Source organism: Mycetomoellerius zeteki, unplaced genomic scaffold (genome assembly GCF_001594055.1).
Source record: "Mycetomoellerius zeteki isolate Tzet28-1 unplaced genomic scaffold, Tzet1.0 scaffold182, whole genome shotgun sequence".
NCBI classification, from domain to species: domain Eukaryota; kingdom Metazoa; phylum Arthropoda; class Insecta; order Hymenoptera; family Formicidae; genus Mycetomoellerius; species Mycetomoellerius zeteki.
The window spans coordinates 787585-813687 of NW_017256778.1; the positions used below are offsets into that span (position 1 = coordinate 787585).

Below are 26103 nucleotides of genomic sequence, written 5' to 3' on the forward strand. Positions count from 1 at the left end.
GAAAACAAGCATCATGTGCCACCGGCTTTACACACGTACATACGCATGCACGCACGCATGCACACACACTCATAATAATATATATTATTGTAATACAACAGTGCAAAAATAAACAAGAAATCTTTGTGTATGATACAAATGCTGCAGTCAAATTACATAGAAATGACTGTATGCCTAATGGTATTATTTTTCAAGAGTTTCTAGAGTATACACCTATATATATATATATATATATGAAATTATATATGAAATATATAATAATAATTCTAAAGAATAAAGATAAATGAACACGAGAGGTTTCCATAATATACATAATGCTATATGTTAAATGTCAAATAAATTATACTATTATTTTTTCTGTATTAGTTATGTGAATAATTAATACTCCCTCACAAATCATTGTCTTTTTATAATCTTTGATCTTCACTTACCTCTTCAATTTCCCTTGTAAACTTGATAGGCCTGAGCTTGTAAAGAAGCGTGCATACATGGACGAAGTTGATGGCAACAAATAGAGCATTCCAGAGAGCAGCATCCAGCCAGCAAGCTATTGTCCAGCCCCACAAAGCAAGAAAGGCACAGCCCACGAGTAGAGTGCACCTTAAATAAAGTACACCATGTATGCCGCTTGGTGCAAGGTGTGACAATAGTAAGAAGGCATTTGCGAGTTGAAAGTAGATGTGATTCACGTAAATTCCTTGATAGGGTTGGCAGGTAAGAGCTCCGTTCAGAAAGGTTGGAGGCACTATCGGCGAATGAGGATAACCGGATCCATGGCTGACCACTGACAGTCCAGTACCTGTATAGACACGAAAGTCACACATTTCGTCGATCAAGTGATAACAACTCAAAAGAAATCATTTTTTGGGTAACGCACTGTGATCTTAAGTGATGAATTGTAAAACGTACCCTCTCTATTGTCAGTGGTCACATTCCTGCATTCGTCGTTCTCGTGGTGTGCCGACGCTGGTATCGATATATCCGACGTGACGGTATTACGAGGGACATTGGACGCCGCTGCATTCGTTAGGCTGGCATCAATAGAGGTCCAATACAAGAGTATGACAAACGAAATGGAAGTACCCCAGCCTATTCGGCTTCCTATTGGGTCGAAGCAGATCCACATCCCCGCATTACCACCAAGCTGGACTGTATTCGTTTCGCTCTACAACATGCAAATCCATTTGTATATTTTATTGCAAATTATATTATTTATACATAACAACATTCATCTAAAATGCTATCAAGTCAAAATTACATTTTTTCGTATTATATATATATATATATTTTCATAACATAACATTTACATTAATTCATATAAATTAATGATGTAATAAATTTTAAATATACATGTGTATACATGCATGTTTTGTGTGTATATATATATATATATATATGTAGTAATAATATTTTAATTTTATATAATCTCTTCAACACTATCGATTCATATTGTATTAATGATGCAGATTAAATTACTTGTTATGACTACATTTCATATTTATTTCTAAATAATATAAAAGCAAATGCTCTGTCATTTGTGAATGTTCAGTTACTGCTTACATTTCTGTATTAATCTCAGCTAAAATTGGAACTGGACGATGAGAACCATCTTGCAGACTTCAAATCAAGGAAGGATATTTGCATCACCAACGGTTGTGGGAAGACAATATCAACATCTGAAATGTATACAAGTAAATGTTTGATCAATCATATAAAAATACAAGAGAATTAAATATTTCCTAGAGATTCAGATCATAAAATTATCACTTATAAGAAATAATTGTCTCTTTCAATCTCTATCTCTGTCAATACTTAAATAATGAGTTAAATAAAACCATCTATCATTGTTATTAATACAAGACGTTTGCAGTTGCTATGGAAGGATTTATCAGTGGAAGACAATATGACAAGTTGGTTTGTAAAAATGATAAGATTTCATCACTCACTAATATCCTCAAATTCTGACTCTGCAAAGTCTAATTTATTACTACTTATATATCTCAGAGATTGGATCTTTCAGAAGCGTAATATCTACAAATAAGATAAAAGACAATTAATCTTGCACGTCTATCGTAATGTTTCAGTCGCAGGAGAGATAGCTGCTTAAACATTGATTTATACTCATTCTTGGAGTGACTGAAATGGACCGAGACCATTTGAATCGCCGCGAGAACGATTTAATCCAGTTTCCACGATCCCATTCCCCGTTTCACTCGGCGCACATTTGTGATGCACATGTGTGCGAATAATTCTCTACCTGCCATTTTATACACGCGATCTCGGGATAATATTCATTCTGAAACTCGAAATAGACCGCCGAGCGCACGGAAGACACGTACGATTTTTACGCGAGCGTTATACGAGATTACACATCGCGATGTATAAACGGCGGCCGGACGACACGAGAAATCGCCGTTCAAATTCGCGGAGTTCGGTCGTCGTCGGAAAAACAAAAACTGCCGCCGTCGTCGTCGTGGATACACCCTCCTAAATTCACCGTCGTCGCCGTTGTCGTGACGCTAGTTATTAAGAGTATCCCTTTCGAAATCAATAAATAACTTACTCATGGAAAATCGGCGACGGTGGGGGCGTACGCAAGGCATACAGATGAGAGGGCGAACGATGGTGTGACGACCGTCGCTCGTGAGGAAAGGGAATCCGAGGAAATTATCGATGCCGTTGAATCGGTCGTAATCGCCCAGCCAAAACTGGCGAAAGCACGTAATAGACGCGAAACAAATCAAGCTCGCTTGCTTCTGCCCACTTCTGCCGCGCCGCTGCGATCGTGCCAGATCGCGCACCTCTCACCACTCGTGACGGAAACGTCAAACCAGTCAAACTCAACTAGCGCGGCGGTGGCCGTTGCAACTTGCAAGCGACGTTGATCGCATTGTCGCAAGCCCACGAATTCACGATCGGACGGGAGCGGGAGCGGGGGCGAACGCGAACGCGCGAAGACGAGGTGGTAATGGGGGAGAGCGGCGACATAGAGCATAGTAAATATAGATTGCACGTATGTACGATCATGCGCTATACCCATAATGTAATTATAGAAAGAGAAAGGAGGCTTGAAAAGGTTTACCTTCTCTCTCCGATGTGAAAGCCAAGCCCACGTGTATATCCCCTCCCAATCCTAGTTTTATGAATTATGTAGATTGAAATATATAAATGTATAATAAGAGACACACAGATTTTATATTTTTATTAATTTAATATGCAATTTCATCAAATATGAATTGTTTATAATATTAATAATATTGATACAATAAAAAATTTACTAATTTACAATGCCATAATGAGCATACCTCAAATATTCATAAAATTGCTAGTCATTAAACTTTTCTCAACAAATCTTGCAACATATCTTGAAATACCAAAATCTTCTTTTGCAAGCATTTGTTTCTTTGTCGCATAAGCCTATTTGCACGTTTATTGTAAGCAATACACTTTAGAAATGCTGCCCACTTTTCTTCTGATGAAAAATCTGTTTTTGTGAAGTGTTCTGTAGTATGTTTGGAAGATTTTAAAATTTTTTCATTTGTTTCGAAATTTCCTAAATTAGGTGATGGAAATTCTCTAAAAAAAGTTTTTATTTACAGCATTTGCAAGATATAGATTAATTTTTTTCCTTTATATTTATCTTACCTCTCTCTATTTATATCATTTATATCACTTTCAAAATAAGCATCAGTATTTTCTTGATTAATACAAGTAACGTTCATTTCTTGTTCGGAATTTAAGAAAATAATTAAATCTTCACTTGTGTCTTGAGTCAATTCTAGTTCATTATTTGTATTTTCACTGCAAATAAAAGTATTATTTGAAAGTAAAAATTATTAAAAAATAGGCCTGTACTTTGCCACTGCACCTAAAACTTTCTATATCATTTTCATCAAACTTCTAATATATATCTATTTTAATTTAAATACAAGTGTACTAATTCAGCAGAGAAAAATGCAATATTATTAATTAAATTTTAGATGTGACAACCGAATTAGATATTTACTTTTTAATAGCAAACCGAAAGTATTTTTGCTACAAGAATCTTTTATAAAATGGTAGATTCCATGTATCGTTAAATATATGTTTATACTAACCTTTCTTTGATATCAATATTACAGTTGCTTGCATTAGTTTCATGATTTTCTGAATTATGAAGAATAATATCATTTTCATCTTGAAACATGATTCCAGAATTATTATACAAATTTACATCAATGTTTTGATATGATAATAATGTCTCCTTTATATCTTTTCTAAATAGAGATGTATAAAATTTATAGATTTATTATTATAAATTATTTGAATTCTCAATACACATTTTTAATTAAAGAATCTTGTCTCACTTTTTTTGTAGGATAACAGAAGGAACTGCAGTATTCTTCAATCTTTTGATTTTTGTGTAAGGATTCATGTCATGATAATCGTTTTCCGTAAAATGATCACTACAAACTCTGGCTCCTTTGTATGAGAGATTACGGCCAATTATCCGTAACCATTTATTTCTCATTTCTTCGTTCGCTGGTATCCTATAGATGTTATATATTTTAAAGCTTTTGTCAAAGAAAGTGTATAAAATTAAGAAAATTTATTTATTAAAAGCTTAGAGATTTACTAGCTATACAATTAAATATGCCTACATAGCAAAGCTTCTTTTAAAAATGAACTTACAATTAGTACATTGCATCATTATTAACAATTACTATAATATTTGTAATTAATTGGATTTTAAATTAATTGCTTTATTATTACTATTAAATACGATTATTCGTTATTATAATCAAATATTAAATTTTTGCAGTTACCTGTGAAATGATCGATGTGGTTCCAAAGGGACATTTTCCTTCGAACATATACAACACGATGAAACCATTTTTTCATCAATTTATAGAATTGTAGTATATAAGTATACTCAGAAGTATACTACGATTTGTAGAATAAACGATATCTTTAATAATAAACAGTTGCTTATTGTCACGTATGTCGTTTACAAGACAACAAGCATAGAAATGAAAGAAACAGTGTGGTTAAAACGGAAATATCATTTTTTCCCTACTAACGTTATAAAAAATCCCTACGATTCTCCACACTAGAGAAAAAAAAGTAATTGGCGCGAAATTCAAAAGTAATCGAAAAAATGATGAAAATGAAGGAAATACCACATATAAATATGAATATATATTTTTTCAAATTGAAACACCATATACATATACATAAATATACATTGGGTGCATTCAGTACTACACCTAAAGCTTTATATATCAAAGTAGCGCATAGGTCCTCCATCTTGGACCTACTAACCATATCTTATACCAATAATACTAAGGGTGAAATCACACGGTGCGGAAAAAGACTGCGGAATAGAGAATGCGTCATTGAAGCAACCAATCAGCGCTATTCAGCGCTATTCGGAATAGCGCTGATTGGTTGCTTCAATGACGCATTCTCTATTCCGCAGTCTTTTTCCGCACCGTGTGATTTCACCCTAAGACCAATATTACATGCGTCCGTTTTTGGCTGCGGTCCACTTGATGCTACAAACGCTTCGAAACGTTTGAGTGACCAATCAGAACGAAGAATTTTACGAATTAACTAATCAAATAATGCTTCGAAGCATTTGTAGCGTCAAATGGACCGTAGCCTACGTCGTGCACTTGATACGGATACTAACTAGTAACTTTCTATTGAATTATACCATATTAATTTCGGCGAAACGTGTAAACATATGCATGATATGTGTATTTAATTAATCATTTTGATGCATATTCTACCAATTTAGTACATCATTCTTTAAGCCCAATGTCCACGATGCTAGAAATTGGTCCGAGTTCTTGGACTGAGAAATGTGTAGCCAATCAACTTGCCGGTTTTCCGTAAAAACTGTAAGCTGATTGGCTACACATTTCTCGATCCGAGAACTTAGATCGAGTTCTAGCATCGTGGACATTGGGCTTTAAATACATTGCTGAAATTAAAATCATTTAATAGAAAGTTACTAGTTAATACGCGTATCAAGTTCTCGGTGTAAAAGGGGTCAGTGAGTTCTTGTACCTGTTTGGTCTATATTTTTAGCTCTAATGGAATATGCCAATCAGATGCAAGCGATCACTGAGCGCTCAGTGAGCGGTTGTAGTACCAAATGCACCCACTGACTCACCTGTCTTCTTCCACCATGTTTATCTCTACTATTTATATTACGTTTATGGTTCGTACCGGATAGCGGTTTTGGATTATTTTGGAAGTGTTTTCCAAATTGAGGTTATGATTATATGTAAGCCGCAAGGTCACAAAAATAAATGTTCATATATAGTTGTCACATGGGCAAAATAGTCTTGCCATTTCATTGAGTTCTTTTTGTTAAAAAGGGAGTTAAAAAGATTAGGTGAGTGTTTGTGGATACGATATGTTCAAGACATAATTGTTGCATGTATTGTCAGTACACATTGCTACGTAACATTTACATACTATTAACGAGAAGTTGTTATCAACAATTGCGATATTACGTACAATATGTTTTTTATATCACAAATATTATTCTTGAAGGAACCCAACGATTTTCCAAAATGTCTGGCGGTATGCTGTATGGTGGAGATGAAATAGGAGCGTTAGTCTTTGACTTGGGTCATCATTCCTTGAGAGTGGGCTATGCTCAGGAAGATACTCCAAAGGCAGAAATTCCGGCTGTTGTTGGAATAGGAGAAGACTCCAATGGCACGGCCACTAAGATTGAACCTATGGATATCGATGATAAAAAGCCTGACAGTAATATTACCCAAAATGGGACCAAATATTACATTGATACCACAATTCTTCATGTTCCACGGAAGAATATGGAGATTGCAAGTTATATGAAAGACGGTATGATTGAAGATTGGGATCATTTTGAAAAGGTAAATGAAAAGTATTTTATGTGACTTTAAGATTTACGATATATGTGTCTGATTTTTTACATTGAAATATATATAACCTTGATTATACATTCGTTTGCTAGGTTTTAGATTACACATATTCAAAAATAATTCAATCTGATGCCGAATATCATCCTGTATTATTTTCTGAATCGCCATGGAATGTGCGTAGCAAAAGAGAAAAGTTAACTGAGTTAATGTTCGAAAAATATAATGTACCAGCTTATTTTCTTGTGAAAAATGCAGTTTTGGCTGCATTTGCCAATGGTAGAGCAACTGGTATCGTCGTCGATAGTGGTGCCACACATACGTCTGCGGTACCTGTACAAGATGGATTTGTATTGACACAAGCCATTGGTAAATCGCCCCTTGGTGGAGACTACATAAGTATGCAGTGCAGACAGTTTTTGCAAGTATGCAAATATTACTTATGTTTATTAATGTGCTTTCCCAGTCTGTTAGCCTCATGTATTTTTTTTAAATAAATGTAGGATAACGATATCGACTTGTCACCTCCTTATATGGTGGGTAGCAAAGAAGTAGTTAAAGACCATGATAAACCACGATGGATTAAAAAGAAAGGTTTACCTGAAGTTACCAAGTCTTGGCATAATTATATGGTAAAGAAGGTGGTTCAGGATTTCCAAGCCACAGTTCTTCAGGTATCGGAAACACCGTATGATGACAAGATCGTTTCTACGATTCCTGCAGTTCAGTATGAATTCCCGATCGGCTATCATCAGGTATATGTTTTATATAATGTCTATACTTTATATACACATAAACTTCAGAATAAGATAATAAGAAATAATTATTTTAAGGATTTTGGAAGTGAAAGATTTCGAATACCAGAGGCATTATTTGATCCTAGTATAGTACAAATGCGTGGAGGTATGGTTGGTAATACTATGTTAGGAGTAGGACATATCGTCACAACCAGTGTTGGCATGTGCGACGTTGATGTACGACCAGCGTTGTATGGAAGTGTTGTAGTAACTGGTGGCAACTCGTTTATTCAGGTAGAATTTTAATAGATCGAAAATTAACTAAGGATAAAACTTCAGAAAAGGGGCGACTTCACCGATTTAAATGACCTTGACATATGTTGTCATGGCCATGACCCTGAGTCACCTCCAACAAATTTTAACTGTCGCTCGTCCTTCATTAAAAAGTTATTAACAAATAAAATTTAAATTAAAAGTATGTTTAATTTTTCATTTCTTTTTAAAATATAATACAAATTCTCTTTCTTGTAACACAAATTCTTTATTTTAAAGATACAAATTTTCTGTTTTATAAATAAAAATTATATGAGAAAAAGAGCTAACTTAAAAAATGATATAATAAAAAGATAAAATAGATAATTTCAACAAACAGGGGTGAAAGTCGTGCACCCCTTTGCAGGGGGAGGGGGTGAGAGTCGAGGGTGAAAGCCACCTAAAACTTGTTGGAGGTCTTTCAGGGTCATGACCTTGACGACATATATTAAAGTTGCGGTCGTCGGCGCGGCGTCCCCTACAGTGCACGACTATCAAACATATTTTAAAGCAGGGAATTCTCGTATTGTATAGTTGAACTTTTTTTGTTAATAACTTTTTAACGAAGGATGAGCGACAGTTAAAATTTGTTGGAGGTGATTCAGGATCATGACCTTGACAACCTATGTCAAGGTCATTGAAATCTGTGAGGTCGCTCCTTTTCTGAAGTTTTACTTAATTAAGCAAATGTTTTCCTTCTTGCATATATTGACAAATTACTATGCATTTGTAGGGTTTCCCGGAACGTTTGAATAGAGATTTATCCATGAGAATACCGTCCAGCATGCGTCTTAAATTGATCAGTGCAAACGGATGCGCGGAAAGAAGATTTGGAGCATGGATTGGCGGTTCGATATTAGCGTCGATTGGTACTTTCCAACAAATGTGGATCTCCAGTCAGGAATATGAAGAAAGCGGAAAAAGTCAAGTAGAAAGGAAATGTCCTTAAAACATGATAGCTCCTCGTATGTTTTCATCGTATTAGTGTCAGTGTTTGTATAAACATCGTACGGAGAGTGAGTACAACTTTTGAAAGAGGAAACTCTGCATTCTACAATATTAATTTGTATTATTTAATACAAATTATGATGCATAAAGCACGTTAGACTAAAGCACTTTTTATAATGTATCATGATGACAAATATACTCGTGACGGTATGGAATTAAAAATCTGCTAGTATACATGGATAAGCGTATTCTAACTGTAAATTACACATTGTTCTATATTATCATAAAGATGACACACACATATACACACACACATACACATATAGGAAAATCGATCTTTATTTATTATTGATATGTGCTGCGTGCACAAATGACGAAATTTTGTAAATTATAATAAGATTTTTTTATAAAGAAACTCACATGCCATAGCAAATTGTCATGGAAATAAATTTGTTGTTTTTTCGATTTCACACGTCCTCGCATTTACACAATGTCCTCGGTCTCGTTTCACTACCAATAGTGTTATATGCATCATATTGGAGTTGTAAGTATCCAACCCCACTTGTAGCAAATGTCGCTACGAGAGCGAGATGGAGTATACGTTCATCCGGAAGCTATAATTATCCTTTGTGACATATACATGTATTTTGTGGAAATAATAAATAAGTATAAGGTATGAAAGTAACAAAGGAAACCATCTGTCTCTTCAAATGCCTTATTAGTAGTTAACCAAGGAAATAGCACATCGTTTGCTAAGAGAGGAAACAAATTGAAGGGAAGGTCTTAAACACTTTGTCTTCAATAATGATAGACGTTGGATCTTACAAATTACCTAGTTCAACTTAGCTTCATTAAGTATGAAATATTAATAAATAGACAGTTATAAAGCCTATATTTCATATTTGTCTCTAGATAGATGTTTTAATACAGTACAGTTTACTAATTGGGATTCGTTAGTCGGTAACGTCTACTAATTGTTTGTGTAAAATTATTAAGAAAATTTAATTAAAAATACATAGAATGTTAATTATTCAAGACTAATAATACATTTTGAAATATCGAAAAATTTATAACATTTGTTCGTAGATTTGTCTTGCATATGGTCTCTATATCCATTTATCAGCATAGATCTGATGCATGTAAAGTTCGTGCTTGTTAATCTCTTCCAAAATATCATTTTTTATTATATATCCTTTTAATGAAACTAACATGGATATCAATAAATACGTATTTATTAACAGAAAGGTTTTAAAATTTGTCGGCCTTTATCCAACGAATATCGTGAGATACATCATATGTTGTACGTGTATGATTGCCATTGTTATACCGCAAGGACTGCAAATTTATCAAAATTGGCAAGATCTGTCTACTGTTTTGGAAACGAGGTATATGACCACAAATTCCTGGCATTGACATAAAGCGGGTGGTCATATTACAATTTTATTACGTTTTAAGAAAAATTCAAATAATTCTATTTCTTTTATTTTTATAGTTCAGTATTGCTCACTATTTTACTTGCTATATTGAAATCGTTAGTTTGGATGAGCAATAAAAGAAAAATGGATCCTTTCATTAAATATATGTTAACCGATTATTGGAATATATTGACAACACGTATTGCGGAGAAACATACAGATGTATATGCAATGTAAATAAATGTTTTTTTTTTTAATTACAAATGCATAAGTGCATCTACGGATTCACATATACTTCATTATGTTACTCACTTACAGATACGTGAAGAAAGGATATTTATATACTAAAGGATATTTATTTTTGATTTGTAATTCTTTAATGTTTTTCTTTAGTCTACCTATAATTGAAATAGTTATTGCTGTGGTTAAAGGCACTAACAATAATACTATAAAGCATTTTCCGTTTTTAGCTCTGTATCCAGAATATTATTATTATTTTCCAATGTATGAGGTAAGATCCTTATTTTCAAGGGCTTGTCAAAATTGTTAATGTGATTGTAATATTCGTACATATTCTCATTTACGTAGATTACTTATCTCTCGCAAATGGTAGCGACAAGCTTATGTGGCCTTATTATTCTGGGAACTGATACTTTAATTGCAACAGCGTTGTTTCACACATGTGGCCATTTCAAAGTACTTAAAAAAAAAATTAAAGATATTAACACTTTGCAAATTGATTTCGTTAGTATTTATTTGAGAAGACTCATATTTTAGCGTATTATTATTAAATTAATTTTGTTTTGGATGCTATTCTTGTAAACATTAATTTTTTTTATTCAGGTACAACATACATATCTCGAAGAAAATACTATGCAAAAAATTAAATTGCATATAATAGACATTATTAAACATCATTACACAATTCTCTGGTAATAATTTTAAATATATATTTGTAATATGTATACATATATACAAACACACATGAAAAATATCGAAATTTTGTATCTAGGTTTTGCGATTATATGGAAACAGTTTTTAGCCCAATGTTATTTCTGCAAACATTAGCTAGCAGTCTCATAATATGTCTAGTAGGTTTTCAAATTGCGACCGCAAACATAACTGCAAGTACAATCTCCAAGTCGATTAAATACATCTCATATTTAATCATGGCACTTTTTCAATTGCTGCTCTTTTGCATACCTGGTGATGCTTTGATATATGAGGTAAAATAAAATTAGCATCTCATTTTAATCGTTAATAACTCGATAAATAATGGTCTGAGGCAAAACTGGGAAAGGAGCTTTTAGTTCAAAATTTCACCCTCTTTCACTCCCAGAAATATTAATTAAGAGTTATGGGAAACTGTATATTTACTTGATGTTTCAGACTTACTCATACACCCAATTTAAAAACGAGGAAAGTGGTTATTTTGAAAAATGTTTCAGATGAAGTTGTTGGGGACCAAGTAATGTATTACGTATGCGATTGACCTTGGGTGGCGTCGTAAAGGTCATGTCAAGGTCGATTTGAATTTTTTAAATGGGAACCCATATCTTTTATTGTATATTCTTGTAGCTGCTATCAAGACGTTTTCGAAACACTGATTACAAATCCTTTTTAGTTGAGATCTTCCTGAGTTATGAGACTTCAACATTTCAGTATCGCTGGCATTAGCATTATCCAAGATGTACTGCGTGGAGGTCGCACGATCGGAAACTTTAATCGAGCACTCCGAAGAGTGCGATCTTCACGTGGTACAGCTTAAGTAATCCTAACGTCGATACTAAAATTTTGAAGTCTCATAATGCAGGAAGATCTCAACTAAAAAGGGTTTGTAACCAGTGTTTTGAAAACGCCTTGAAAGGAACTACAAGAATACGTAATAAAAGATATAGATTCTCATTTAAAAAATTCAAATCGACTTTGACATGACCTTTACAACGCCACCCAAAGTCAATCGCATACGCACATGTAATGCATTATCTGATCCCCAACAACTTTGTCTGAAACATTTTTCAAAATAACCACTTCCCTCGTTTTTAAACGGGGTGTACGGTTGGCCTGAAACACCCGGTATATATGTACACACACATACATGTTTATATTATATATTATATTATAGAGTTCCATGATCTACAAAACTGTATATACAATTGCTTGGTATGAATTACCGGTTTTATTCAAAACCGAGATATGTTTGCTCATGTTGCGTAGTCAAAAACCAAGTAAAATAACTGCAGGAAAATTTTACGTAATGCATCTGGAGAATTTTAATGCAGTAAGAAATTATCACTTCTTGTATCATAAAATGTATAAAAAATTTGGGATTCCTATAATATATATATATATATATCATAAAAAATATTCTAATTCTAATATTTATAGGTGTTGAGCACGGCTGCCTCATACTTCATGTTGCTCCGAAGTTTTGGCTCGGATGAAACTAGTGTCAAATTATAATTGAATAAAATCGTAATGTGTAATTAAGAAATATAATACTGAAAAAAAATAAATACAACACTTGAAAATTGTGTGTAAAAGCTCTGACAAATATGATTCATACATTACTGTCTATTAATATCCATATATGCGAGATTTTATCCTGTAATATTTCGGCAATATTTGTTACAAATATGCACCCCAACCAAAATACATTTGGCACAGATTATCTGTATTTGTCGCTTCTAAAATTAAATGATTAGTTTGTCCTTCGACACTAAGATGTAACGCGATATTTTCTACCTTTCTTCCAGCATATCGTATCAAGCCTTTCAATCGTTGCTCAATATTTTTTATATGTTCTACAGCCTAAAAAAATTAAATGGATTATTCTTGTATCCTTTCTTGCATAATTTAATATAAAAGGATGTATTTGCGTTATACTTTTTCATTTGTTTTTTCAGCTGCATCACCAGGCTGATTCTTAGTCCAACTGACGAGTGGATCGTAGACGAAAGGTGTGAGTACGCTCAACAATGTACTCGATTCTTGCCGAAGCACTCGCATAGTAATTTGGGAGGCGCGTCTAAATGGTCCTTCAATTTTTAAAGGACCCATAGCGTCCACCATATTATGTGTCAAGCGAAATGGTACTCGTTCAGGCCAATCAAAATATTCACCCTAAGAATTATAGGTATATACATTAATTAGGATATGAGATTTATAATTTTAAATTGAAAAAGAAATTTGTTTTTCAAATTTCTAATATTTAATTTCTAAGTACAAGATTTACCCTGTTAAATAAACAGTTGAAATCAACATGTACGCAATCTCCACATTTAGAATCGAATAATATATTTTCTCCATGGCGATCACCAAGCCCAAGTATGTATCCCACCATGGACATGACAGCAGTTGTTCTAATATATGCCGTGCGAGCTTCATACCTTTTTCAAAAGTTAGATAATTGATATCTATACATATATAAAATTACAAAAAATATATGCAAAGTGTATTTTATTAGCATATACCATCCATATGAATCAGGAAACGTAATGCGAAACCAATCCCCGAATATAGGAGGATGTCGTGGTAATAACTTCTCTAGAAACATTTGTCTCTTCTTTTCTACTGGATCTCTTAATGCTAATGAAAAGATTTAGAAATGAGATAAAATAATTTTTTTACGTTTGAACATTCCTAATCATTCATAATCATATTGTAGCTTACCACATATCATTGTTTTAAGTTCCTTATTTGTAGGTGCAATGCCTCTTTCTTTATAGAGATTCATGATAGTAGGTCGAAAACCAACCAGATTTGGTACCCATTCTATTAAACCGCATTCCTCGTTCAAAGGCACTACGCTCTGTAAATCAAGGATAGTTGACAATTTATTGAAATCAAATCTAAACAAAATGTATCACTAATGAGTCTTACATATGTGCGTATATAAAGTCTCCTTTGTCGTGATTCTGGATCATTTTGAAGATACTTATTCACAATATCATTAAATTCCATCAATCTGAAGTCTCTACGTAAATCATCTTTCGGCTTACACATAAAAAGATATTCTTTACCATCTGATCCTCTCAGCGCGATTCGTCGGGGACGTTGAAGTGAAGGCATTATTACCACGCTTTCTTCTATTTTTGTTATATGTACCCATCTCCTATATTACAAGCATAACAAAATATATTGCACTGTTACAAGAAAAGAGAATATTGTTTAAATAACAAATAAAATACGTACAATAAGAATGGATTGTGATTTTCAATTGAAGCGTTCTTGGATGGAAGATGTAGTTGTCTGAATTTCGTTGTTGGCATCATGATTAAGCTAAAATCTTTACTTACAAATAACCTTAGCAAATTTTTTGACAAATGAGTCACAGTGGTATTTAATATTCCCTGTACAAAATCAGAAGAATTTTATTATTTATGATATATAGGGTGAATCAAAAGTCTGGAAACGGTCTGTATACACTCTGTATACATTTAAACGCATATATTATTTTTCAATTTTTGATACATCACATATTTTTCCACTATGATTAATTTTACTGATATTACAGTTGAATAACTTACTTCTGGTATAGCTTTATTGGATAATTCGATCAGTCTTTCCCAAAGTTTGTGGAAATCTCTAATAAGTTTAACCATGTCTAGCGTTTTCAATTGCGCATGATTTAAGATTTCTTGACATCGTTTTTGTCGCGTTGGATATGAAGACTGCAAAATAAACAAAGTATTCGTTAGATTTTGTCAATCATATAAAAATGTCAATCATATAAAAACTATGTTCATATTAATTAATAACATATACATTAAAAACTGATGCCATCATCCATAAACAATGTTGCGGATATGCTGAAATTAATTTGACTAAAATCGTGCAAAGAGTATTTTGTACTAGCAGAGATGGATGACAAATTCTTGATACAAGTTGACTGAATGCTGTCAGCCACATGAACGTCGGTAATCTATGATGATAAACTTCTGAAATGTGAAAATCAATTCACATTCTTTATTTAATGATATAAATAAACTGTTTAGTTATAAATCTTTTATTTAATTAAAATAGATACCCATGATCTGAGTCATCTTTGACAGACGATCTTGACGAAGTTTAATAATATCTGGTGGATCGGACATAATCGTAGCACGAGAAGCGTTATCTAACCAAATGGTCAACATCTTAGGCATTGAATGATGAATATATTTGCAGCCATATTGAAGCGATTTGCCATAAAAGTTCATCATATGTATTTGCAGATCTCTAAAATATTAATGATAAATATTATAATTTCAATCATATTACGATAAAATTAAATTGCATCAAAGCGCGAACTTACCGTTTATTTCTATCTTTGTCATCTTCAGACATTCTCTCAACAATAGTATCATAATACTGAGCACACGATACCCAACTTTTTTCCCAGCATCTCCATACTTCAATTGCTTCTTTATAATTAAGGATACAACCATCTGTATCAACATTAAGAGTTTCATCATTGTATTTGGCAAAAAGAAGCTTTGCCTAAAAAAAATATGAAATAACTATAATTACTTTCTGATAGTATCTCAATAAGTTTCATCTAGAAGCATTATAGACCTTTGCACAATATCTTCTTTCTTCGTTACAGTCTCCTGAAGGTAATTGTTTGTAATATTGTGCTGGTTGAAAACAATTTGAGAAACAACGATTTAAAGTAGTAAAAGCATCTTCTTGACAACCCTTTTGCCAATATAATTGAGCTTGTTCTAGATACAATGGCTGTGGTGGACACCAATCATTGGCTGATAAAATGTGCATATACGCTTGTTGGTGCAAACCAGTCCTGAATAAAACAATTCGTTTAATACAAAAATTACTAAATATGGAAAAAGCGATGTCATACGTACTTTCTAGCAATTTTGGCACTCTTTAACCAGATTTTACCAATTTCTTGCTTAAGCATTAAATTTTCTGTATTTTGAGTCTTTCGTTGTAGCTGTACAGCTAAATCTAAAGTAGCTCTGCGCATACTCAGAACAAATTCTACACCGCGAGATGCTCTCAACAATTGTCCACGTTTCTCCCATTCTTCTAATATTGATGGGAGATTTTCTGCGTTGTTCAACATCATTGAAGTTGCTTTATCAAATTCATTTAATATATGTAATCTGAAAATGATATAATAAATATATTTTAATAATTTAGAGAGAATATGAATTATTAATACTTACTTCATAATGTACGAGTAACTCTGTTGATAAGCTCCCGGTCGAGAAGCATCTTCTAATAATGATACTAAATTTTTCTTCAATGAGAGCAAATCAGGTTTTGTTTCCTTTATGAGATCATCTAATAGTACGTGTTTTATATTTTTTTGTGAGGATTCATCAAATCGGGAAAAGTGAGCAAGTTTCCAAAACAGCTCACGTTCGGTTATGAGAGGCTCTAATTCTGGTCTTGTCATATGAAAAAAAATGTTTCAGGTTGTAAATAGTTTAACTATTTATGTTTATTTGTACTGTAATAAGTATTACCTATTACTTAATAGACCCTCGGTAATGTGTTTGGCAGTGAACGGTTGATCTAAGCCAAGGTAACATTGAATAATACCTTGTAAGTACATGTGCTTTGAGTCTCTTGTCTGCATGAGTCTCTCGTAACATGTAGCTGCGTCCTAATAAAATTCATGAATATCCGAAGAGTAATTTAGCAAAGTAAATTATAGTTTCAAAATAGAATTACTTTATCTAATAATACCTGAAGCTGTCCATTGACTTCGTGAGCTAAAACCAATTGTTGTAATGTAGGAGACTGATTTTGGGTCGCCAGAATACCAGAAACTCCATCAGGTTCATCGAGTTGCGCATAAATTTTCTGCAATAGATAAATTCTACATTGTGGAACAAAGAAATGTGTCATGTATATGATGTTAAAATATACCATGTATTACATACGGCGAGTAAACCACTTTCTGTTAATTCAGATAAACTTTTATTACTAGATGCCATGTGTTGCTCTAGATACATTAGTGCACGGTGGTATTCCCGTGATTGGTAACATCCCTCTGCCACTACCAAAGTATCTAATCTAGCGCAGAATTCTAGAAATATCAACAAAAACGTCATATTACATCTGATTTATACAAATCATATAAATTAACGCAATACATGACAGAATACATTTTTTATTACAAACCTTTTATAGCTTCGTATCTATCGTCTTGAAATAATCTTCGTTCTCTGAGCCATCTTTGCAAATGATCCAATATATGAAAGATTACCTGTATCAATCATATGAAAACATTTAACGACAATATCAAGACTTAATATTAAATGAAATTATTAAAAAATTTATGCTAACTCGCGAGCAGCGTGTACGTCTAGTTTCTTCCGAAATTCTCTTGTCATCAGCCTTTACACTCTGTCCATATCGAAGTGGTCGGTGACGCAGAAGTTCAGGATCTAGTACAGACTTTTGTCTAACATTGATAACAGCTAACATTTCTTCTCTAATTTTAACATGTTCTTCTCCATTATTTGCGATTATATATGCTGAAAGCAGCATATACATATATGTATATTAAAATAATTATTATTTAAATAGACATCAATATTCCAACTTACACACAATGTATGGTAGACAAAACATTAACGTTTTTATATCCCGTTTAAACGCTAATTTGCATGCCTGTAATACATTATTAAGTGTAGTGTCACGTACAGCATTAGACATGCTGCAAAGCCAGTTATAAGCCCAGTTTTCAACTGAAGAACCTGCTTCTGAACTATAAATTTTTGTATCAGTTATCGATCAATGTAAGATAATAGTAGCTTGAAATTTCATATCAAGATTACCCGTAAATAGGATGCGAAAATTCATCGTCATCGCTAATAGTTACTATCTTGTAGTGCGATGTCAAGAAGGGGATAATAATCTGTTGCGTTGTGGACGGTAAATTATTCCACAATTCATTATTTCGACCTTGCGGGGAAATATCATATGCTCTTAATATCTCCTAAAAAATAATCACATTGATAAACAGAATTGATTTTCTGTTCATCGCAAATGCACACATATAACGTGTATATGAAATTATATACCTGTATAGCAAGTGAAAAACAATCCATACTTTGACTGTTCTTCTGCATTTGAAAAGCTCGCACATGTTCAGAAAGTAATGCACACGCAAACTCTTCATTTATATCTGATATAAATTTACTATCCTCTATAACATAAAAAGAATTTTAAGTGAATTTAGAAAGTTTACGAAAGATAAGAATTATTATATTTATCGCGATAAAAATATAAAACTTAGTACCTCTAGAAATAATTCTCCGCGGAAGAAGACTCGGTTCAATAGCTCCTAATTCTCCAAGACATTCACCATAACATAAACGAATAGATTCGTCTTTATCTTGACATCCAATCAGTAGAGTATCTAATAGCTTTAAAATATAACATGAATATATATTACACGATACATAGATAATAATGTAGTATGCATGCACAATATATTTGAATAATATGTAATAAACATACTTCAACGATTAATGGATGGACATCAGTTTCACTTAATATCATTTTATTAAGCTCACTACGATGCTCCGCCAAAAATATTTTCAAATGTTTCAGAGCTCTAATTCGCACTTCATCAGTTTCGTGCATAATCCGTTTCAACCATAACTTTAAATTAGCATTAAATTCATCAGGTCTAAAACCGAAGATTTTTAAAATCTTAAAAATAAAATACATAAGAAAGCAAGTAAAATGCGAGGTAAATTTATGTTAATTAAATTAAGTGATTTACCTTGCTTGTAAAATATGTGCTTTGACTATATCAGATATATGAATCGGAACATTCATGTCATCTATAAAAAATAATTCTGAAATGTGATTGTTGTTTCCTCCACTATTTTGAACAATCAGAAACTCTAACATATTATTGACTTTTTCTGGAAATATTTTTTGCAATGGTATTAACGATACACATATTGTTGGAAATAGTGGTCCTAAGTCTTCAATAGCTATACTGGAAATAGATTTTAATAGATTTTAAGAATTATCATTTTAATACATAATTAGCATTCCACATATATTAGTTTAATATAATTACTTGTGAATAAATGCATCCCATGCATCGCAGACTAAGCGTGAGAAGCCTGGTCTTTTAAATCCAAGTGAAGTTCGTAATGTGGCTAAAATTTTGTATCTAAGCGGAGTCAAACTAGTAGCACCCATGTAACGAATTAAAACAACTAGTGAAGCAAGTGCAGATTGTTGCGTATATTCATCTGATTTAGGACCAAGCTTTATATCAAAATTCACTAATATACCATGTAATCGTAAATTCAAATAAGACACCTGTGTATATATATTATAATGCATTTAATATAGTTACATTAATAATTGTAATGTAATTATTAAAGCACTTACAACTTGTTCTCGCGTATCAAACTTTCCTCTCTGAGTAGTATCATATTCCAATATAATTTCTAACAAACCTACTATTTTTTCAGGCGATTCATAAAAATTTAACATAAGTTCTTCAAAAATGCCCTGCAAAATTATATATTGCACTAAAAATTCATTTTTACGTAAAAATGAAAATAAGAGATATGATCCAATGGCCTTGATCTTGACAAATGTTATTCAGGACATGATCCTGAATAACCTTGACCTGATTTTGACAAGGTCACTCAAGGTCAAGTCCACATTTCCATCATGTGCCTCCCTTCAAGCCATGCAACTTTCGTTCGAAAAATTTTTCAATAAAATCATCGATTCGCGAGATAATCGACCATATCACTTAAAATGAAACACCCTGTGTGTGTATATATAGCATATATATTTCATTATATTTTTATATTAAACAATAAAAACTGAGAGAATTTAACAACAAGAATTGAAATTTTTTACCATAAAGGACTGCTTTGTAAGAAATCCAAGATTAGTTTCTGTTATTTTTGTTACAAGTTTTAAACATTCTGTAGTTATTCGGAGAGGCATTTCTAAGAACGCATAACTGTAAATATACTGAAAAAAAGAGGAAAAAAGACATACAGTATACCGATTAAATTGCATTATTTCAATCCAGTTAAATCATTAAATACATACTGGAAAATATTCTTGAAGCATTTGCTTTATGTCCATACGTATCAATTCGGCAATATCGTGCAAAAGCACATTTGCTTGTGGCACTTCAACAATAATAGCGATCAGAAAGGAAACCGCATAATGCCCATCTTTAGACAGCAATTGACGTGATCCTTCATAGCCTATACATTTAGCAACGCGATGTACTGTAGTTGCCATATTATATGAGAAATTTATATAATTGCTAACAGCACGTTTCATTAGAAGCTGCAAAATAAATTGATAACGCAACGAGACATCATAATTTGTAAGCAACAATTTAAAAGATAATTACTTTCAAGAAATCCTTTCGATATCGAATGTATAGTGTCTTCGGAGAAACATTTAGAAAATCAGCAATATCCCGATATGTAGCTGTGGCAGATGCTACAGCTGCATGTGATGAATTTGGATGTGTTATTGTGATTATAAATACATCCAGAATTCTTCTTTCTGTTGAATGTAATGGAACACTAAAATTGTTACATCAATAGTTAATTAATAGGAAAAGTTACCTAATATTTACAGGAATTAATATTTGCACTATTAAATATTCCCCATATCTTACCATACGAAATTTTTTGCAGTGGCAAGTAAGGTATCGTGTAAGGAATGGTTGAAAGTGTTCAATGCAGTCATAAGCGTATTGGCTATAACATTAATTACTAGATCAACATACTCGTCCAAATCATCTGGTACAGAATCTGGCAAACGTTCATTGTCATTTTCCAACATAGCGATCTTATTACTTAATAATTGCCCGATTATCGATGCAATATTCGACCGAATCTCATCATTTTCATCGTGTATATAAGGAATCCATTTCTTTGTTATCTCATTTGAATTAAATGATTTTATGTGATTTGAAAAAGAAAGAATACTTTTAGAAATATTCAAACGTATGGAAACGTCGGTAGAGGAAAGTAGTTTAAAATATGCATTAAAAATATGATCATAGTCCCTTGGCAGATAATGCATATTGGATTCGACATCTTTTTTTACATCCTCTATACAACATTCACAGTATATCCTCCATTTTCTGTTATTTAATGATTCGCTAAAGATAAGAGTGCTATTAGTTATTTCATTATTTCACAAATATGAACTACATACTAACAAAATACCTTAATAAAATAATTCTTCCTTTTCCTGATGAGACACAAGCTACTTGACCCAAGACATTTACAAGAGCTTCATGTATTTCTATTTTCGTCGAACATAAGGCAGTATTTAAAACATATTGACAAACATCTTCTAATTTTATGTTTGCATTATTCAACAATAATATACTGTGTCTATATTGGGACATAATTTTACAATTAAAAGATATGCGTGTATATACAGAGAGTCCCAGAATGATTGTCAAATATTTCGTGTGCTGGTAGAGCAGACTAAACTGAGTCGAAAAGTCCACTACCATTTTGCAATTTTTGCAATAATTAACAGGATATTAATTACTAAAAATCGCTGAATGTTGGTTTTCAATAATTCTTTACTCAAGTACTATCAACTTTACAAAAAAACAGCAAGAGACAGAAATTGTTTATTATCTTCTTATAGAGCTCTAAGAATTTTTTCAGAATTTTTTATCAACTTTTTAGTACTGTATTTTCTTATTGGCAACTATTGGGTTGTAGAGAAAAAGTTTTGCGGAATTCTGTTAACTCAAAATTATATACAGAATATATTTGTTGCGAAATTTTCGACTATCTGACGTGAAAGCTTAAAGTTTTTCCTAAAAGTTTGTTTTTAAAAAATGTTCCTACTTTTTGTTACATCAAGTTACATGCGGATTAAATAAAAGAGCATTCTGATTTTGATTGCTCATAACTCCGTTAAAAATCATCGTATCGTAATTAATAAAACAGATTCTTAAAGCTGAAACGTTGCTCTATCAAATAGTGTAATTGCCAATTAAAAAAAAATAAAATATATGTACATTTGAGCTAAAAATGTGTTATTACTGTCCTTTTTTTCCATTGCGCAATAGTTATAAGGATAATAATATCACATTTTTAACTCGAATTTCTATATATTTTACATTTAAAAAATTAGCATGATACTATTCGATAGAGCACCGTTTCAGCTTTAAGAATTTGTTTTTTTAATTGTAGTACGATAATTTTTAAACGAGCAATCAAAGTTCGAATGCTTCTTTTTATTTAACTCGCGAATAACTCAAGAACAAAAAATCGTAGAAACATTTTTAAAAAACGATTTTGTAAGGAAAATTCCAAACTTTCACAATATAGATAGTAGAAAATTTTCGCATTTTTTTTGGCACGTGACAGACCCACAAAGTGAGAAGAAAAATTTCTCTTTTTTCCAGCTCGTAGTTTTCTATATATATAAAAATTACAACTCACATAAATTCAAAAAATATAGTAACCATTCGAAAGTAGAGATTTCAAAAGCTTTAAAATCCTTTTTTAAATTTAAATTTTCATTATTTTTAACAAAGATATTGTATATATAATTTTGAGCTAACAAAATTACCGCAGAACTTTTCCTTCAACCCAATATTTTTACCAACATGAGAAACATGTAGTACTAAAAAATTTTGAAAAAAATTCTCAGAACTCTATGAGAAGAAAATAAACAATTTTTGTCATTTGCTGTTTTTCTGTAAAGTTGATAGTATTTGAGTAAAAAATTATTGAAAACCGATATTCAGCGATTTTTTTTAGTAATTAACATCTTGTTAACTATTACAAAAATTGCAAAATGATAGAGAATTTTTCGACTCAATTTAATTCGTTCTACTAGCACACAAAATGTGCTGATGGTCTGAATATTTGACGGTCATTCTGGATACCCTGTGTGTGTGTGTGTAAGTATATATATATATATATGACATTAAAAACATATGACACATATAAGAACACTTACGACACTGCTGTAACAGCTATTTGCGTATCACTATTTAATATACATGTACGTAGTAATTTCAATCTTTCCTTTCCATTGCCATGTATGCATAAGGTTTCAAGGCACTCTGACATTGTTTTCATATCAAGAGATTTTGCTCGTTGCACCATTTTTTTACTGATATCCATAGATCCTTTAAAATCTTGAGTAAATGGCAATGCTAATATTGATTGCAATATTACTTTATTCGATTCATTGTGAGCCATTAAATTCATTAAAATTTGAAAAATAATTTGCTCATTTTGACATCTATCAGAATTTAAGTTTTGTATGAGAATCTTTAATATGGCATTTAAGTCGTTCTCATATAGTTTTACTTGAATTTTCTGGTTTTCTAGCCACAATTGTAATAAAGATGACGCTTTAACAATATGTAAAACTTCTGTAAATTTTTCAGCCTCCATAAGATTCACTAATTCTGTTTTTAGTAATTTCCATGGCTCGCTGATCTCTGTTGCAAGAATAATTTTATCTGGTTCAACGGCCCGTTGAATATCGATAAAAACAAATTGCATAAAAATCTCAATAACAGTCTAAAATAAAAACAAATTATTAAAAATAGAAATAATGCATAATTTTAAAATAAAAAACAAAGTAGTTTTATAAAACATATACAACTGTTACAGACTGGACAATGTATGAACTGAGCCAAGAATTTTTTAGCTTCTGAAGTGGTACAGGACCGTGGTTTTACAATTAAATATTGTTTAATCATATAACATGCTGCTTCTTCTAATTTTTTTATCGCTTCAATTTTAACGTTGTACGCTGGAAAAAATATAACAATTTATACAATGTATAAGACGAATTTGAATAAATTGAAATAAAATAGAATGCAATACTTACTAACAAATTCTAAAGCTATAAAATCAATAACTTGAAAACACAAGTCTGTTGTATTAAGAGAAACATGTGATGATTGTATTAAACGTATCAATGTTTCTGCAAATTGAGACATCATATGTATTGATAATAGATCTGAATTAATCCAAGTTGGAAGACTTTTCACTATTTCTAGGGTATACATAATTATGGTTCTTTGTTCCTAAAAAATCCAAATACAACATCTTAACATACAACACAAACTTTATTTAATTAATTTTATAATTAAAACTTCATTCACTTACATTATCATGAACAATATGATTTTCTATTATTTCTGTAAGCAATTGTAATGCTTCAATCTTCAGACTTGGAGAAGAATTGATTACGATTGTCATAATTCTATTCCATAACTTTACTTCATCCCATACTGAAACACCAGCTTTTGCAATTATCTATCAATACAAATATCATTGTTATTGAACTCAATGAGTGTCAGAGAATTTTTTATTAAAAAATCTATGAGTTGGAAAAGCAAAACCTTTAATAAAGATGATTGAATTGATGGCACATCTGAAGATTTAATCTTTGCAGGAAACGGTGTCAAGTCCAAATTCTCTATAATATCCTTTTCCGTATGAAACTTTGACAGAGTCATTTCTTCTGCAGCACTCATATAAAATTCTAATATCTCTGTGTAGAGAAAATGTTTTGTAAATTTTATTATCAGTAAATATATTTCAAGTTTTTATTTCATATTTACTGTTGATTTATTATTACGTACCATCCAATATACTTAGGTATTCCGAAGTAATGGTCTGAAACATTGCCACATGATGCCTTGATAATATTCTGAGCATACAAGCTTGTACTTCAATACTATTTGAAAGCACCACATCGCTTGAATGTTTGCAGATCAAATAGAACATTGTGCCAAATAACCAAGTTGTGAATGCTAACAACATATACAATAATATATTATCAAATACAGTTTTTGATAGTATGCTACATTTTTATACAAATATGCTACCTGCAAATTGTTGCTGTACAGTAATATCTGCTGTACCATTACTAAATGGTGGGACTAATACAGTGGTTAAAGTAGAAGATCTCTTCAATAAAGATTCGAGAAGAGAACAGAGCATCTGTTCTGTCGGAGGATTTTCCAAATCCGAGAATATCGTTATTATAGGATTGTTGATAAACTTCCATACCGAATCTGATACAGTTATCCTACAATAGGAAATATTTGTTGTCAAAATGCACTTTTCTATTTCATCATCTTGCAATAAAAACTTAAAAATAATTCATTAACCTTTAAAATTGGCCTTTAACCTTCAAAGTTAGTTTAACATATATGTTAAAAATATTTTATTGTTACAATGAATAAAGTTGCGATAAGAGTACTAAATCATTATACAAAATTATTTTTGTTATTACTTAAAAACATTATGCTTTAAGTCTCAATTGTACATTGATTGCATTTATTGCATTGTAGTTTTTCCTCGTAATCGTATATTTGTACACTTATAATAGAAGCTTACACTTACGTATTACTATCTTGAGGTGTCGATGAATCGTCATTCACTTCCATTATTGCACACAATAAATTGTAAATAAACGATTTACGTGATATATATTCAATCCGGCATTAGATCAAAGGGTTCTCTGCATTTGTTCTTATTGAGACAAAGATCCATAAATTTTCCTACAGATTTTTACGTTCGCTGTACATACACTATTTATTCTTTCTTGATTAACAAACATATCTTTACACGCAAGTTATTAAATTGAATAAATGTGTATAATTAAACCTTCCGCGTTCATTCAAAACCTCATTTAAGCCGTGTTTACATACAGCACGTGGCTATGCCTGTGCATTGTTCTGAGCACTGCTAAAATCAGGCAAGAATGCCATTGGCTGCGTTCAGCAGACTCAACAGTTTTGCAACCGTTTTATGATTGTCTGCTGAG

The 26103-nt window shown here is 31.9% G+C and overlaps 5 protein-coding genes across 7 annotated transcripts in view; 2 read left to right on the forward strand and 3 right to left on the reverse strand.

Moving 5' to 3' along the window:
• The window catches only part of LOC108721819 (blood vessel epicardial substance), a 7078-nt gene extending 3960 nt beyond the window's left edge, over positions 1-3118 (reverse strand). For 2 of the 3 annotated variants that reach the window (XR_001936588.1, XM_018446593.1), the window contains exons 1-4: positions 2564-3118; positions 1561-1676; positions 910-1165; positions 432-799 (exon numbers count right to left, since the gene is read on the reverse strand). Coding sequence is in view for 1 of the 3 variants with exons in the window: in XM_018446593.1 (XP_018302095.1) it covers positions 432-799; positions 910-1126 (585 nt within the window). In the remaining 2 variants the exon portion in view is untranslated. Of the gene's footprint in view, positions 1-431; positions 800-909; positions 1166-1560; positions 1677-1857; positions 1882-2563 lie in introns of those variants that run through there. The other variant, XR_001936589.1, reaches the window with a different exon arrangement.
• Positions 3119-3297: 179 nt separating this feature from the next.
• LOC108721741 (uncharacterized) lies at positions 3298-4993 on the reverse strand. Its single transcript, XM_018446437.1, has 5 exons — positions 4806-4993; positions 4347-4529; positions 4098-4256; positions 3646-3801; positions 3298-3576 (listed from the first exon to the last, which is right to left on the reverse strand). Exons 1-5 carry the CDS (start codon positions 4871-4873, stop codon positions 3333-3335), a joined length of 810 nt encoding a protein of 269 aa, XP_018301939.1. The 5' UTR covers positions 4874-4993; the 3' UTR covers positions 3298-3332.
• A 1217-nt stretch (positions 4994-6210) lies between these two features.
• Positions 6211-9578, forward strand: Bap55 (Brahma associated protein 55kD). The gene is made up of 6 exons (XM_018446398.1): positions 6211-6382; positions 6544-6890; positions 6992-7321; positions 7400-7651; positions 7730-7927; positions 8679-9578. The coding sequence occupies exons 2-6, from the start codon at positions 6564-6566 to the stop codon at positions 8892-8894; spliced, it is 1323 nt and encodes a 440-aa protein (XP_018301900.1). The 5' UTR covers positions 6211-6382; positions 6544-6563; the 3' UTR covers positions 8895-9578.
• Positions 9579-12306: 2728 nt separating this feature from the next.
• On the forward strand, positions 12307-13028 carry LOC108721808 (odorant receptor 13a). The gene is made up of 2 exons (XM_018446571.1): positions 12307-12589; positions 12697-13028. Exons 1-2 carry the CDS (start codon positions 12440-12442, stop codon positions 12769-12771), a joined length of 225 nt encoding a protein of 74 aa, XP_018302073.1. The 5' UTR covers positions 12307-12439; the 3' UTR covers positions 12772-13028.
• LOC108721807 (serine/threonine-protein kinase ATR) lies at positions 12937-25973 on the reverse strand. The gene is made up of 40 exons (XM_018446570.1): positions 25680-25973; positions 25160-25362; positions 24914-25084; positions 24671-24822; positions 24435-24584; positions 24154-24352; positions 23936-24075; positions 23269-23840; positions 21504-21674; positions 20948-21436; positions 20675-20852; positions 20362-20607; positions 20164-20280; positions 19681-19803; positions 19361-19608; positions 19055-19276; positions 18787-18958; positions 18566-18692; positions 18348-18472; positions 18102-18262; positions 17871-18031; positions 17608-17798; positions 17443-17527; positions 17202-17347; positions 17005-17121; positions 16782-16921; positions 16479-16703; positions 16155-16415; positions 15865-16090; positions 15605-15789; positions 15338-15528; positions 15076-15248; positions 14838-14981; positions 14503-14660; positions 14191-14422; positions 13981-14119; positions 13782-13896; positions 13544-13697; positions 13195-13431; positions 12937-13119 (listed from the first exon to the last, which is right to left on the reverse strand). Exons 1-40 carry the CDS (start codon positions 25721-25723, stop codon positions 12937-12939), a joined length of 7473 nt encoding a protein of 2490 aa, XP_018302072.1. The 5' UTR covers positions 25724-25973.
• Positions 25974-26103: the final 130 nt, after the last annotated feature.

What these genes read in the sequence shown, in the direction of transcription:
- LOC108721741 (XM_018446437.1), bottom strand. Translation starts at nt 4,873, where the DNA reads ATGGTTTCATCGTGTTGTATATGTTCGAAGGAAAATGTCCCTTTGGAA. An exon ending in CCACATCGATCATTTCACAG is followed by an intron (nt 4,530 to 4,805) that starts GTAACTGCAAAA and finishes TAACATCTATAG; the next exon opens with GATACCAGCGAACGAAGAAA. An exon ending in AATATTGATATCAAAGAAAG is followed by an intron (nt 3,802 to 4,097) that starts GTTAGTATAAAC and finishes TTTTATTTGCAG; the next exon opens with TGAAAATACAAATAATGAAC.
- Bap55 (XM_018446398.1), top strand. Translation starts at nt 6,564, where the DNA reads ATGTCTGGCGGTATGCTGTATGGTGGAGATGAAATAGGAGCGTTAGTC. An exon ending in AGTGCAGACAGTTTTTGCAA is followed by an intron (nt 7,322 to 7,399) that starts GTATGCAAATAT and finishes AAATAAATGTAG; the next exon opens with GATAACGATATCGACTTGTC. An exon ending in TCCCGATCGGCTATCATCAG is followed by an intron (nt 7,652 to 7,729) that starts GTATATGTTTTA and finishes AATTATTTTAAG; the next exon opens with GATTTTGGAAGTGAAAGATT.
- LOC108721808 (XM_018446571.1), top strand. Translation starts at nt 12,440, where the DNA reads ATGATCTACAAAACTGTATATACAATTGCTTGGTATGAATTACCGGTT. An exon ending in ATCTGGAGAATTTTAATGCA is followed by an intron (nt 12,590 to 12,696) that starts GTAAGAAATTAT and finishes TAATATTTATAG; the next exon opens with GTGTTGAGCACGGCTGCCTC.
- LOC108721807 (XM_018446570.1), bottom strand. Translation starts at nt 25,723, where the DNA reads ATGGAAGTGAATGACGATTCATCGACACCTCAAGATAGTAATAC. An exon ending in TCCATCCATTAATCGTTGAA is followed by an intron (nt 18,693 to 18,786) that starts GTATGTTTATTA and finishes TATATTTTAAAG; the next exon opens with CTATTAGATACTCTACTGAT. An exon ending in TTTCCTGATTCATATGGATG is followed by an intron (nt 13,698 to 13,781) that starts GTATATGCTAAT and finishes CTTTTGAAAAAG; the next exon opens with GTATGAAGCTCGCACGGCAT.